Source organism: Hippocampus comes, unplaced genomic scaffold, assembly GCF_001891065.2.
Source record: "Hippocampus comes isolate QL1 unplaced genomic scaffold, H_comes_QL1_v1.1 scaffold473, whole genome shotgun sequence".
Taxonomy (NCBI): Eukaryota; Metazoa; Chordata; class Actinopteri; order Syngnathiformes; family Syngnathidae; genus Hippocampus; species Hippocampus comes.
The window spans coordinates 29645-43064 of record NW_017806230.1 but is presented as its reverse complement, the minus strand read 5'-3'; the positions used below and the strand labels follow the sequence as shown (position 1 = coordinate 43064).

General features: G+C 53.2%; 1 protein-coding gene across 1 annotated transcript in view; it reads right to left on the bottom strand.

Annotated features, from left to right (window-relative positions):
• Positions 1-13420, bottom strand: part of plxnd1 (plexin D1) — a gene marked incomplete at its 5' end in the record, with an annotated part of 79520 nt that overhangs the window by 53749 nt on the left and 12351 nt on the right. Inside the window, 4 exons of the mRNA XM_019856348.1 lie at positions 6553-6661; positions 7025-7202; positions 8896-9025; positions 12722-12822. Of these exons, the coding sequence (XP_019711907.1) occupies positions 6553-6661; positions 7025-7202; positions 8896-9025; positions 12722-12822 (518 nt within the window). The remainder of the gene's footprint in view (positions 1-6552; positions 6662-7024; positions 7203-8895; positions 9026-12721; positions 12823-13420) is intronic.

Genomic DNA, 13420 nt, shown 5'->3' with positions numbered 1-13420 from the left:
AGAGAAAGGGGTCAGGTTCAAGCGGCCTTGCGCAAAGAGCAACATTTGCAGCCCTCGCTCGCTCGTCCCATTTCATGCACAAAACGAGCTTGCGAAGCCATTGCGAAAAACAAAAAAAAAAAGGGGGAAGTGAAGATGAGTCACGGCGTTCATTCCACAGCGACAACGCATTCCAGGCGGAAGGTCAACGTGTACAAAAACAACATTTCGCGAACTGTGAAAATGATGCGGCACCGCGGGAGCGGGTGGCCTCTTTCTTTGGAGCCAGGTTGACGTCCGCTTGGGCGCAAGCTTTCCCATTGCCAAGGTCTGTGGGCGAGGCCGTCCCTGGGATCCTGTTCCGTTTGTCTCCGCTAGGTGGCGGTGGAGGGCTCTTCCGCCCGCCGCGGAGTGCCAGCTCGGCATCACATCCTCCTTCTCGCCCGGTTACGAGGGAGTGCCGAGATGTCGCCGGCGCTCGGACAATCGGCCTTGCTCACGGCTCTCGTACCGAGTGCAAATGGTTTTGGTTTTTGTTTTCTAGACATTCCGCGTTTTTCGCTCCTCGTCCATCGTTTTGTCCCGTTTTCCCTCGTTTGGTTCTTGTTTTGTAACGTTGTCCTCGGTGTGTTTTTGCTTTGCTCGTCAGTGGCTTTTGACAAGTGATTTTGGCGCTTTTGCTTTTTGCAAGCGCTTTGGGTTTCCTGGCTCTTTTGTTACCGACGTTTTATGCCGAATTTTGTCGGTCTTGCGACCTGATTTGGTCAATAAAACATTTTTCGGTAAGAGAGTCTTTGTCTGTGACGGAGACGGCTCGCCCGGCACGGGCCGGTTTTGATCCGACGGTGTGCGGTCTGCTGCGGACCATCTCAACAACACCTCACGCGTCGCGAATGTCCGCCCAAGATTCTCTTGGTTCGGCCATCTTGAAACAAATCCTCCGCGGCAGAAATCTCGCCTGATGGAATGAAAAAGGAAGAAGAATGCCTCTCGCTGGACATGCGGTGCCGATGTTCCCCGAATTCTAGCGGGAGGCTTGTTGCTGAACACCGTCTGATTCCGACTCTCTTATTGAACGCTGAACACAACACAATCATCTTATAAGGTCGTCCAAAGGGCCGCTACACTTGTAAGCACTTTTCAAATCATACATTTATGTATTTATGTATTTATTTTTAAGTCTGGGACAGACCGAACCCAAAAAATAAAAAACGCAGGCATGTTAACGGTTTTGGTGGGATTGTCTGTGTGGTCTGCTCTGATCATCTCAACACAGAGCAGCACACACGTGAACATTTTGTCCCGCCGTCGATTTCGAAACAAAGTCCCCCGGCAGCAGCGATCTCTCGCAAACGCGGAAAGCGTTCGAGGAACTGCGATCGCGAACGCAAAAACGACGTCTGGAAAGACGTTGCTGCCGCTTCCTTGTCGGCGAGTCGGGGCGCTTCTTGGAATGGCCGCGTTTGCCTTCACGTCACAGTCCAGGGACTCAAATGACCTGAGAGCGGTCAAGCGAAGATTTTCACTCGGGAACAGAGAACGCGTTGAACACTTGAGCACGTCGGCCCGGCAATCACGAAGAGACATCAGCTCGTGGGGCCTTTGTGGCGCTCGTTTGGCAAAGGGGCAAAATCGGGACCGAGACACACCTATTATCTTTGGGCCCGCCATCTCAGGGGGAAAGCCATCGTGTGTCTCTGACTGGTGGGAAGATTGGGGGGGGGCGATGGTGGGGCATCTATTTTGAAAGAGACACTTTGGATTTCCCCAGTGGGTGACACGCATAGCCCTTAATAGACACGCCGTCGATCGGAGTGGAGGAAACGCTGAAAATATCCGCGCCTGTTTGCGGATGTGTCGAAGCTTTTCTAAAAAGTACGAAAACCGCCGCCTTGTGTTTGATGGGCTTTTATGACAAGCGTCCCCTCCGTGGTGTGTGTGTGTGTGTGTGTGTAGTTACGTGCGTGCACGTGCATGTTTTGCCTCCAGGAAGAGACAGATGTCGCACACCGGGAATGAGAGCGCCTCCGGTAATAGCGACACTCTCACAAGGTTTCAAATTGGAAGGACTCAGGTGTGTGTGCGCGTGCGTGTGTGCGTGTGTGTGCGCATGTGTGTTGGTGAGGGACTGACAACATGTCATCGAAAAGTGTGACTTTGTGCGGACGTGTGTGAGAAGTGATTTGAAGCAGACGACCTTCTCATGGCTCTTATCAGCTGCGGCGTTTCTGTTTTCACAGACTACCTTTGTGTTCAACTACAACAGATATGCTACCCAACCACACACACACACACACACAAACGTGCAGTCTGGAGATGGCCCCCATTTCCCATTTGCAGCTAGGAGGGCTTCCAGTCTTTTGGGAGACAGGATGTCGGAGTGTTGCTCTCCCAAAGGACTTTAGTTGGGCCAACGCTCAGCATCAGGCTTCGAAGAGTTGTTTTCACGACAGGTTGTGTTGACTTCATTTTCACGAATTTTTGATTGGTTCTCAGAGGAAGTGTGATTGCTCGAAAAGGCTTCGCTTGAGTTGCTTTTTTTGTTCGTTTTTGGCTGCGTTTGTCGCGTGCAAGATTAAAAAACAAAGTTGGACGCCTACGATCGCCTCGGAAGTGTCCACTCACAACATGATAAAGGTGAAGATTTTCTTGAGCCTGACTCCAAAGGTCAGGCCACTTCTGATGCCGTCTGCAAAGCGCCCCCCCCCCCCTCGTCCAAATGAGCCCACACACGCGCGCACACCGAATACACAAGCAGGCCTGCACTTTTCGTCCCTCTCGGTGGACACAGCCATTAAACACACATCCTCAATCACGTCTCTGTCAGAGAGAAGTCGCTTCGGGAGAGAAGATCGCTTTCACGGGGACAAAGAGCAACCCCGACCGGGAGTGCGCAGACGCCGCCGCATAAGAAAGCGAGAAACAATAAGGAGGTGCCAAAACCTGAGACGCTGACGCTCAAGCAAAACACGGAAGGTGTTTGCTTAAGGGAAGTGAGAAGAGAGGGAGGGAGAGAGCGCAGTCGTGTGTGTGTGTGTGTGTGTGTGTGTGTGTGTGTGTGTGTGTGTGTGTGTTTGTGTGTGTGTGACTGAGAGATAGAAAGAGAGTGGGAGGGCAGGTTAGGTGGTTGTCCTCGTCGGGGCGCTCGGTGGAATGCTGAGCTCTGGTTACCATTAAGTCCACATAAAAGAGACGGGAGAGGACTCTCTGAGCGAAAACACACACACACACACACACACACACACGCGCGTGCACAATATCCACCCACGTTCACATACCTGCTCTGTCATGATTGAAGTAGAACCAGTGAGGTTTGAAAATGTTGAAACATTTCCCGCGAATGTCCTTTCAGGACAACATCTGTCCACTGTTTATCGTCAGGGTACACGAGTGACCTGAACATAAGCAGCGCAACCATGCGGACACAAACATGGCCGCTGATTGTGGAACACACACACACACACACACACGCACGCGCACACGCACACACGCAGTTGCTTTCTTAGAAAATAAAGTTGTCCGGAGAAACATGCGGCTCCGATTGCTTACGCAGTCTTTGTGGAAAAGTTCTTCTGCAGGGCCCAAAGGACTTTGCGGAGTGGAGGACGTTTGCGGTTAAGATGGCTGAAAAGTGGCTTTTGATTTATTTATCTATTTATTTCTTTCTTTCTTTTCCCCGCAGCAGCGCTGTGTGAATGTGATTGTGACGGGCGAATGTGAGGCTTCGGAAAGCCGTCTGAACTCGGCACGGAGTCCAATGGAGTGGTAGGAAGGGGCTTTCCGCCAACCCCGTTCTTGACAGTGACGACGTTGTTGTCTCTTTGTGGCTGTTTCCACTGCGACTGCACTTAAGGCTGAAATTCAAATGTCATGGCGCCGCGTCCACTGACAGGGACAAAAAGCGCAGGCCCGCTTTGTGTATTTAGCGTGGACGCGGCTGGGCTCGTTTTTGACGGGGGGGGGCGCTTGCAGACGGCACCAGAAGTGGCCTCACTTTAGCGTGAGGCCAAAGGACAGTTTCGAAGAAAATCTTCACGTTTACCGATGTCGTGCGTGTGCACTTGTGAGACCGACATCTTCCAGACCTCAACTTGCGCACAATCGTACGCGTCCAACTTTGCGGAAAGAGTCGGATGTGGGAGAACCTTGCTCGTCTGGCCCGCCAAAGGCGTTTGCCGTGAGCGTTGCCATCGTGACCAAGATGATTCACGAAAATAACGACGCATTTTCAAACAAGAAATCAAGTCCAAAAGAAAATTCCTTGGAAAAATTGAAAGCTGACTGAAGCGAAAATTTCCTTGGGTTTTGTCGGTCCATTGCGTGAGCTCTCCGTGTTCAATTTTGCGAGATTTATTTCATTATTGCTCCTTGTCCACACAGTGGAAGGATTTTAGTTGAGCGACCCGCGTTGCCTCGCGCGCGACAACAAACACGGCATCTGAAATCACGCACAGTCGGGATTTGCCGACTGCACTTTTGTCGATGCCGCAAGGGCGCACGTTCCCGCGCTGCGGATTTGCATTCATGTCCGCGGAGATCTGGAATTGCAATCAAGGACATTTCTGAATGTGAGGCGGACACAAAAGGAGCGCAGATCGGCCACGAGTGGGTCACGCCGACATCTTTTTCCGGATTAGCGCCCAAAAGGGCTCGTCGTGATGAAAACGCGATCGAACGGAGCAGCTCGCCGGCTCTCATCCTGCGAGAGCGGCGCCGGGCTCATTATCACCTTCGCTGCAAACCGTCGTCGACTTTCACACGCGTGCGCGCAAATTGGGTGAAGGCTCGCACACATCCAACTGCGAGCGTCGTGCCTTCGCACCTTGGCGCCGTCTTCGGGGCGCAAAAGAAAAGCGCTCGCAATCTCGGCCGCCTCTTGAATGGAGGACGCGCGCGATGTCCGCAAAGGTGCCCATCAGATAAATCGGATCGTCCGTGCGGGCGGGCGGAAGCCAGCTGGACGGCCTCCAGATAGGAGAAAGCCTCTTTGTGACCAAAAACAAACATCCAGCCCGAGCGGCCAGACAGACATCTCCAATTTCCTTTGGCTTAGCGTGACAGCATATTAATCGCACGTTTGATCCCGCGCCGGGAAACCGTGAGCCGGCCAAATAGAAAGGAAGCCCCCGCAGGGGAACGTGACAGTACTATTTACCCGCTGAGGCCCAGATAGGAAAAGTGGGGGCGGAGGGCGGCGCTCCGAGCGAAGCGGGAAGGAAGGCCTTTGAGGCGGCGCGGAAGAGGCGAGGAGCTGACCTCTCGCGTCCCCGACGCCAACTAGCCGGACCACGTTCGTGTGAGGCAGCCGAACTTGATTGCTACTCCAAAACCCGGCTGCGGCCGTTTCATTTTGCAAATCGAGTCGCCTTGCGGATGGATCGTCTTTCTGTCTTTCGCCGTCCGGCTTCTGCGAGGCGTTTGTGATGGCAAGGTTTCAAATTTGGAGCGACGTCCGTCACAGATATTTCCCCAAATGGCTGCGCTGCGGAGCCAGCCAGACTAAGCTCTTTGTACATCCGTGTCGGAGCGGCGGGGGAGGGGGAGGGGGGGTCCCGAGCAGTCGCGTAATCTGCAACGGTAACAAATCGGCATCCACTCTCCCCATGCGAGTGGAACAGGATGCAGTACACGATACATTTCACCAAAGCACTTCTGTTATTTTCTTTTATTTTTGGGGGGGGGTCGGGGGCTGTTTGTACGTATGCATTTATGACGTGAGCCGGTGTGCGGGCGGTGGAGAGCGATGGCGTGGTGCGCGAGCCCCGTGGTAGCCGACGTAAGACGCGTCCGCCGCTCTCCCCCCCAAAAGCGGCGCCAATTGAAGGCATAAAAGCGGGCGTGACGGCAGACGGGTCGCGCCATCCTGACAAATGCTTTGTTGCAAGACAGCCTGGGTGATTTTGGGCAGGGGTTGTCGTCGCCAGCTAACGTTTGGAGCCGCCGTCCGTCGACGGGCTAAGCTAGCGTGGCTAACGTCGATTAGCGCACGACCTATTTCCACTGTTTCTGATCCCCAGTTGCACACCGGTCTTATGGTGTCGTTTTATGCCTGCTGGTCGGAAAAGAAAAGCATTCCCAGACCCAAATGCAGTCCGGCGGAGTCGTAGCAGAACACAACGCAGAGGATAAAGCCCCCAAACCAGTTCTACCGGCGCATTCATCGTCACAGGATTTTGAGCGGGCTGCACGCTAAAGATGGCCCATCGACGGCCCTCCGCACCGTACCGCCATCTGTCACGCTCGCACGGCTTAAAATTGGGTGCGGAGGACAAACTGTCAGGGATTGTCCTGTTTTCCATTTCTTCTTTTGCGGGAGCTCAATCTGGACTTTTTCTTTTCTCTTCCCCTGAGAGCTGACAAAATGGCCGCAGGAAGGGATTCCACTGGTGTACGCACCATCAAGATTTCCGTGACGAACCGCTTCAAACCCATCGATTGCTCATGTGACGATGTTGAGGCGAGGATGGCGATACGGCTTCGCGGTCAACACAGCAGGAAACCGTCAGCCCGGACAAACAGGAGTTCGACTGTTTATCGTGTCGTCGCGTGGGATCACCAAGCGGTGCGACTCACGAGGTTTTGGGGTTGATCGCTCCGGTCCGCCCGCAATCGTAGACGACGAAGCTTCCGGACACCACGGATGTGCCGTTCACTTTGATCGCCACGGAGACCGTCAGATGATCTGCCAAAATAAAAGCACGCAGACAATTCGTCAGACGACATTTGCCGCTTTCAGACGATTAACACTTGGTAAAAAGTCCAACGTCCCTCCGTTTGTGAGTCCGCTCTTCTTCGGGAGGGTCGCGGGTGAGCCGGAGACCATCCCGGCCATCTTTTGGGGGGGGGTAGTGGGGAGACACCCTCAACTGGTCGCACACATAAACCAACAACCCTTTCGCGCTCACAATTGCTCCGAATGACAATTTCGAGCACTGCTCTCTTTTTCAGCAGTCCGTGATGTGACACCCACCACCCAAAAAAATATATATATGTATGTATATATATAAAAAACAGACGGACAAACAGACGCAGGCGCGCGGCTCACCTGTGCCCGGGAGGATGGGGCGGTAGTTTTGCAGAGAGAGGAGTGGGCACGTCTGGATCTGGGCGGGGCCGCGGCCCAGGTGCAAGGTGGCGGCCGTCCACAGACCCGGCCCGTATTCGCACTCCACCCGGAAGCCCACCAGGTCGGGAACCGTGCCGTTGATGAGGATCCCCACGTCCTGAGGTGCAAACGCGTACCGGTGAAGAGAAAAAAACAAAAAAAAAAAGGTCGCAGCGTAGCCCAAAGTTGCGCCAGGACTTGACCTGAAATGTACGAACGGTGAAAAAAGAAATGGCAAGCTGCCATTCCTTTTTTGTCCCTGTTGAAATTGACGGACACGATGAAGTTTGACAGGCACAGCGGGAGAAACACAACGAGTCCATTTTCGGCAGAGCGATGTCAACGTGGGAAAAACTGAGAGGAAGTGCGAGACGAAATCTTCCAAGGCTGGACAAATACAAACGGAAGGCCATCGCAAACACGGGCACAAAAATGTGTCTTCAAAAGCTCTCCTATTGTTCGGGGCCATGAAATCATTTCCCGGCCAAGGCCGCCGACTTCCTGCCTGCCGCTTCCTGTTTGAGTTGCGCTTCCTGCCGCGGCGGTTGGGGCTCGCGTGTGCTCGCAGCCGTCGGAATGGAAGCGGCCGCCCGGCCCTACCGACCCACATAACGGACTAATCCGCGAGTAACGAAGCAATTAACGACACGTCGTCTTTGGGCCCGGTCTAATTAGGGGCTTGGACGGAGGGTCAAACGGATTCCTGGAGCTCCGGCGGCTAATTGTCACGCCGCCATTCTGCTCCAGGTACACGGCTGCAACTTCGGCGAAAACGGCTGCAACTCCCCGCGGCCTGGCATTCCGTTCGGATGAGGGCGTGCGGCGCCATTTCCGTTTTTCCTCGGCCCCCCGATGCCAACAAGCATACAATGATGGATTTAGCCGAGAAAACCTCCAACAAAATGAGCTCGCTCGACCCCGAATTCACATTAATTTTCCGCACGTATTTGGGTCGCATCTTGTTTGTGCGTTTCAATCCATTTCCTGGGAAAAATATGAAGGGGACTCGGATTCATTTGGCGGCTTTGAGCAAGATCGAGCACGTAGAGGGCACGACGGACTTGATCCCAAAAGAGATGAAGATCAGCCGGGGGGGCCCAAACTTTTTACAGAAAACCGGAAGGATAAAAGGCAACCAAGTCGGTCAAGAGAGCAATTCTGGATTGTCGCTATTGTCTCGTTCATTTTGTCAGCTTTCTGTTCATTGTGTTCGGGCAAAGAGTTGAAGATTTGAATCTTTGATTTGTCTTCCGTCTAGCCTCCCTCCTCACTCTGCCAACCTTCACCTGGCGGCCCACGTCCAATGTCATTTTTACTAGTCTAGATATAAAGTAGATATATGTATATGATTTTGCTCATGTCGCGTGCCGCCGAAAAATGGACGGCGGCCCACAAATGGCCCCCGGGCCGTCGTTTGGACACCACTGCTCCGGTGGTACGTGAAAGAATTACTGGACTAAATGTTCAAATTGTGCCTTAACATTTTTTTTCAGTGAAATATTTCTTCCCGCATCCAAGCACAGTGGCCATCTTCAAACTTTGTATTATATTACGGCAATTTCCAATCCTATTCGATGCACTTTTTAGGATTTCAAAAGCCACATCTTCAAAGGACACTGAGTCCTACTACGCCGCTGTACAAAGTATTTCGACTTGGGCCATTACGGGGCTACTTGAGAACAAAGTATTTTTAGCCGGTGATTAAAGTCAAAAGGTGGAGAACCAAACCATGTCATTGATCTTTGGGAACTGCGGCCCGTTGAGAGATGAAAAGGGGATATGTGTGTGTGTGTTTGTGTGTGTGTGTGCACCTTGATGTCTGCAGTGATGCTTATCTCCGGGGGCGTCAGGGTCATGGAAGGACACTGGTGGGGGCCCTCACCCATGGCGATCCAGGCGCGTGCCAACACTCCCTGGGCACACTCCTTCTGCATGCTACACCTGGACAAACAGGTCGAGCGAGGCCTTGATGGACAAGTCGGGTTACCACGCGGAGCTGCGGGTCACGTGACCAAGTACGCCCCTTCCCCACCCGGACGAAGGTACGGCCAAAGGTGCATTTTGTCATGGGACTGCACGGCGCGCCGCTCTGGCAGTCGTTTGATCGGCCGGCGTGATCTCCAAAGCTCTTCGTCATCGTCATCAGGACGCGGAAGCAGTTGCTCGTTGAGGTGGAGCGGCCCATCGCACCGATTCCAACTGCTGCCTCTCATACTACGCCCGCCTGTCTGCTGGGAATGCATCGAGCGCGCCTGTGATGCTCATCGCTCACCTGTCACGTTGCCGCGACAACCTTGACTCCGGGTCACATCACAAGCATCGCTATGGTAACCCCTCCCGGAGGCGCTGCCATCGCAGCCGGCCCGGAATCCGGGGAAACGAGCCATTCTTGAAGCGGTTGGAGAAAAAGCCCTCCCTCGCTGTTTCTCCAAACATGCCCGCAGCGTCTCGACGCCTGCGCGTCTGCGAACATGAACGGATGCCTCGGACGGAGAAGACGACGAGCCGCTTGTCATTGGCCGCTGCTGCCGGCGCCCGGCTCGCTTCATCGGCACGCCGCAGAACAACGTGACCTCGCATCCAGGGGACCCCATTGGGCCGCACCCCAACACACTCCATAACGAGTGCGGTGCACCGCCTCCTCCACGGTCGTCGCAAAGTGCGTGCGTGTGACCGCGGGCTCTCGCGTTTGCGTCTGCCGAGTCTCGTCCCATTGGAACCGGGGGGGCTGAGAACGGCCACGAGGTCAGCCGCTGTGATAAAAATAGCACTAAGTGGCTCTGAAAGCCACCAAAAAAAAAAAAAATCCCCTCCACAATCTCACAAATTCCAAGTGCTGTTTTCGCAAACGCACACTTGAACAGTCGCCAACATGTTGAACCGTGTTCAACTCCACTCATTTCATGCCTGACTGTCATCATCGCAAAACCAGAAAAGAAATACACGGCTGTTTATTTACAACACAATACATCCTCATTTATTTCGAGCTTTCACAACAGTTGCAGCTGAGATGTGTGTGTACATATATATACAGTATAGTATACACACACACACACACACACACACACACACACACACACAGAGAGAGGAAGTCAGCCTCTGACGGCAAATGACAAACATCTTTTCCCATTTTCCAGTGACACTTTGCAGTGAGGCAAAGAGTCGATGTTATCTGAGTGCAGTGCCGAGGAAAACATTGTGACCTTTCATCTTGGAGGAACAACATGCAGAACATGAACAAATATGCGATTTGGGTTGCAGACTGCTGAAGCTGCAAAGGGACTAAACAGATCGAATCGATTCCAGGATGGCTTCCGCTTCTCGTCGGTCCAATAAGTGACTCAAAGCGCAAGCCGACACGCAGGCTAAGCAAATCCGAAAGGCGTGCGCTTTAAACCGCCACTTCAAATAAACACAGTTAACATATGCGGCGAAAATAGAACCTGCGAAAACTCATCCCCTCCCGCCGGCGTGCGTGTGCGCGTGCACACACACGCTTCAGATAAGGTGAGAAGCGACTGAGACTGCTAAACAGTGGCGAAACCGAGCGTGCGAGCTGGCACACCCGCACCCCGATAAGGCCGATGATTTGCACAAGCGGCATGATTTGATTCCAATCAAGAAATTGAAGTGCTCTCTGAAACATGAAATATTTGATCAAGGACCGAGCGCTATCGCCGGCAGGGCTCCCTCCGCAGACAACAATGCTTCTCAGACATGTTTTGGGTGGCGGCGACGCACGGTGAGGCACCGGGAGCCGACAGCGGCGGGCAGAAAATCAAGCAGAAACACGGCGACGGAGGCGGCCGCTCGGCGAGTCTGCCCCGCGACCGGCCGGCCCCTCCGTCCGCGAGGCCGCGAACGCCGCCCCCGGGCTGACGTCGAGCGCTGTGCAAAGAGCACATCAAAAGCACACTCGTGACATCAGCTCCCAGACCGGCGGTGACACGCACGCGCACGAGGGCTCACACGCTCTGACATTTGCTTGTCAAAAGAGCCAGTGTGCGCTCTCTCTCCCTCCCGCCACCATCGGCACAATCAACGCGCCTTTGTCGACGGCGAGAGAGGGGGACAAGGGCAAGGGGGGACGAGGTCTGCGGGGACAGACGTGGAGGATGACTGAGGGATGGCCAAATTCTGGAAGCTACTGGAAAATCTGAACGCGCGAGAGTGAGCCAGAGCGACAAAGCGAGCCAAAGAGAGCTCACAATGCAGCCAAGCGAGAAAGGGACGACAGCGAGACAAAGAAGGAGAGGAGACAGGGAGATGACAGGCTGACCGCACGCGCACAGCTCCTCGGCGCTTGCGCTCCCCCGGCTCTCAAATGCCCGTGGCAGCCTCGAGAGCGGCGGCGCAACTCGTCACTAAAGTCACTCGCTCATCCGATCTGCTTTCATCACGCCAGCAAGCGACTCTTGCTCTCTTTGACTCGGCCTCACACACACAACGAACGCCGCTCGAGTGAGAGCTGGCGAAGCCAGAGCGAGCCACGTTACTGGCGGCACGACGCCAGCGAGCAAAGCCCCGTCCGCCCTCCTTAATGCCCCAAAAACAACCCGCGAGGCTCGTTCGCCCGGTGCAAGCCCAAAAGAGCTGGAAGTGCGCGGACCCGGCCGATATGGAATTGCAACAAGAGGCCTGCCGAGACAACACTCGGGCCAAATCCAAATGTCATCTTGCGTCTTCAAAAGCTGGGAGTCCGATTGGGAGCATACGGTGCCGAGAAAAAGGATTTGCCCTCTTCCTGATCTCTTGGCATATTGATGATCACACACAAAGGTTTCACTTCATCAAACCAATTTTCGTATCACACAGAAACTACCCAGGAAATACAAAGTCCACTTTCGAAATGATGATTTCATTCCCCAAGGGAGAAAAAAAAAAATTCTAACCTATCTGGCTCTGTGTGAAAAAGTCATTGCTCCCGTTTGTGAAATCACTGAGTAACTGTGACTTACGACAGTTTCGGGAAAGCCGAGTTCAATTTCACAGGCGACACCCGAGCATCACATTTGTCAAATCCACAAATCACATCAACAGAATCCGTCAGACCAAGTGAAGTAGGCTACAAGATCTCAAAAAACAAACGCATCATGCCACCATCAAAAGGAATTCAAGTCGAAATTAGGGGAAAAAAAAAAGTGATTGAAATCGACAAGTCTGAAAAAAGGTGATAAGGAACCACTGTCAGAGCTATTCGCCTCAAATGGAGAAAACAGGGAACAGTGGCAAAGATTCCCAGGAGTGGTCGCCCAGCTAAAATGACTCCAAGAGTGCAACGACATCCAGGAAGTCGCAAAAGAACCTCGAACAACATCCAAAGAACTCCAGACCTGATGGGCTGGGGTCGCTTTGCTCGCTCAGGACCGAGACAACTTGCTGCGATTGACGGGACAATGAAGTCTGCTGTCTGCTGCAGAAAATCCTGAAGGAGAACGTCCGACAATCAGTTTGCGCCCTCAAACACAAGCGCTCTTGGATCGTGCGGATGCAGAGCACCTGTTGCTATTCGGCGGAATAATCGCCGAGCGCCCAAGTAACGGCGCCTTGGCTCAATGAAGGTTGGGAAGAATTCTTTTGCGTCGGACGTCCGCGGGGCTTAGCGGCGCACGGGTACGGTCGGGGGTGCTATCTTACCTATTCTCCAAAGTGCACCATCCGCAGTGGGCGTCGGCCGCTCCCAAACAGTCGCCGCAGCTCGTCCACTGCTCGCACTGGGCCACTTTGACCCGCAGCATCTGCTTGAGCAGAAAGCAAAAAACCTCAGGAGATGCCAAAACGAAAGTCAAATGACCGCATGATCATCGCTTCTCCCAAAAATGAAGAAACCTGAAGCCGAATTTCACCAAGAAGTAGACAAGATGAACGTCATTGAGCTACTCCTTCGACGTCTGTGGCAAATATTCTGTCAAAAGTCATTCAAAAAAAATGTTTTTTTTAAAAAGCTCAGCTCTTTGACAGTTGGAAAAAGTGCAAGTACAAGTACAAGCAGAAAATTCACCTTTGTCTGACGGTGTCCGATTGAGGCGATTTGAAATCGTGCTTAGATTGGATTGGATTTCTTATTTGGTGTAAGTGGTCGTTTGGTGGAAGGCTGATGCAGGCAACAACATCAAATCGTCACTGATTTCATTTGAGGGGGGAGGGGCGGGGCTACTGGACTTCACCTTGTTGACATTTAAGTCAAACAATGTTTGCTTGGAATTTTGCTGAACTGCAACAAAAAGTTCCATTTGCGTTCTGAAATGTTCAAGTCAAAATAGGGCTGCGCACGTGTGAAAGCGTCTGTTGCACGCAGAGCCAGACGCGAGCCCCCGTGACGTCCCGGCGAGCCTC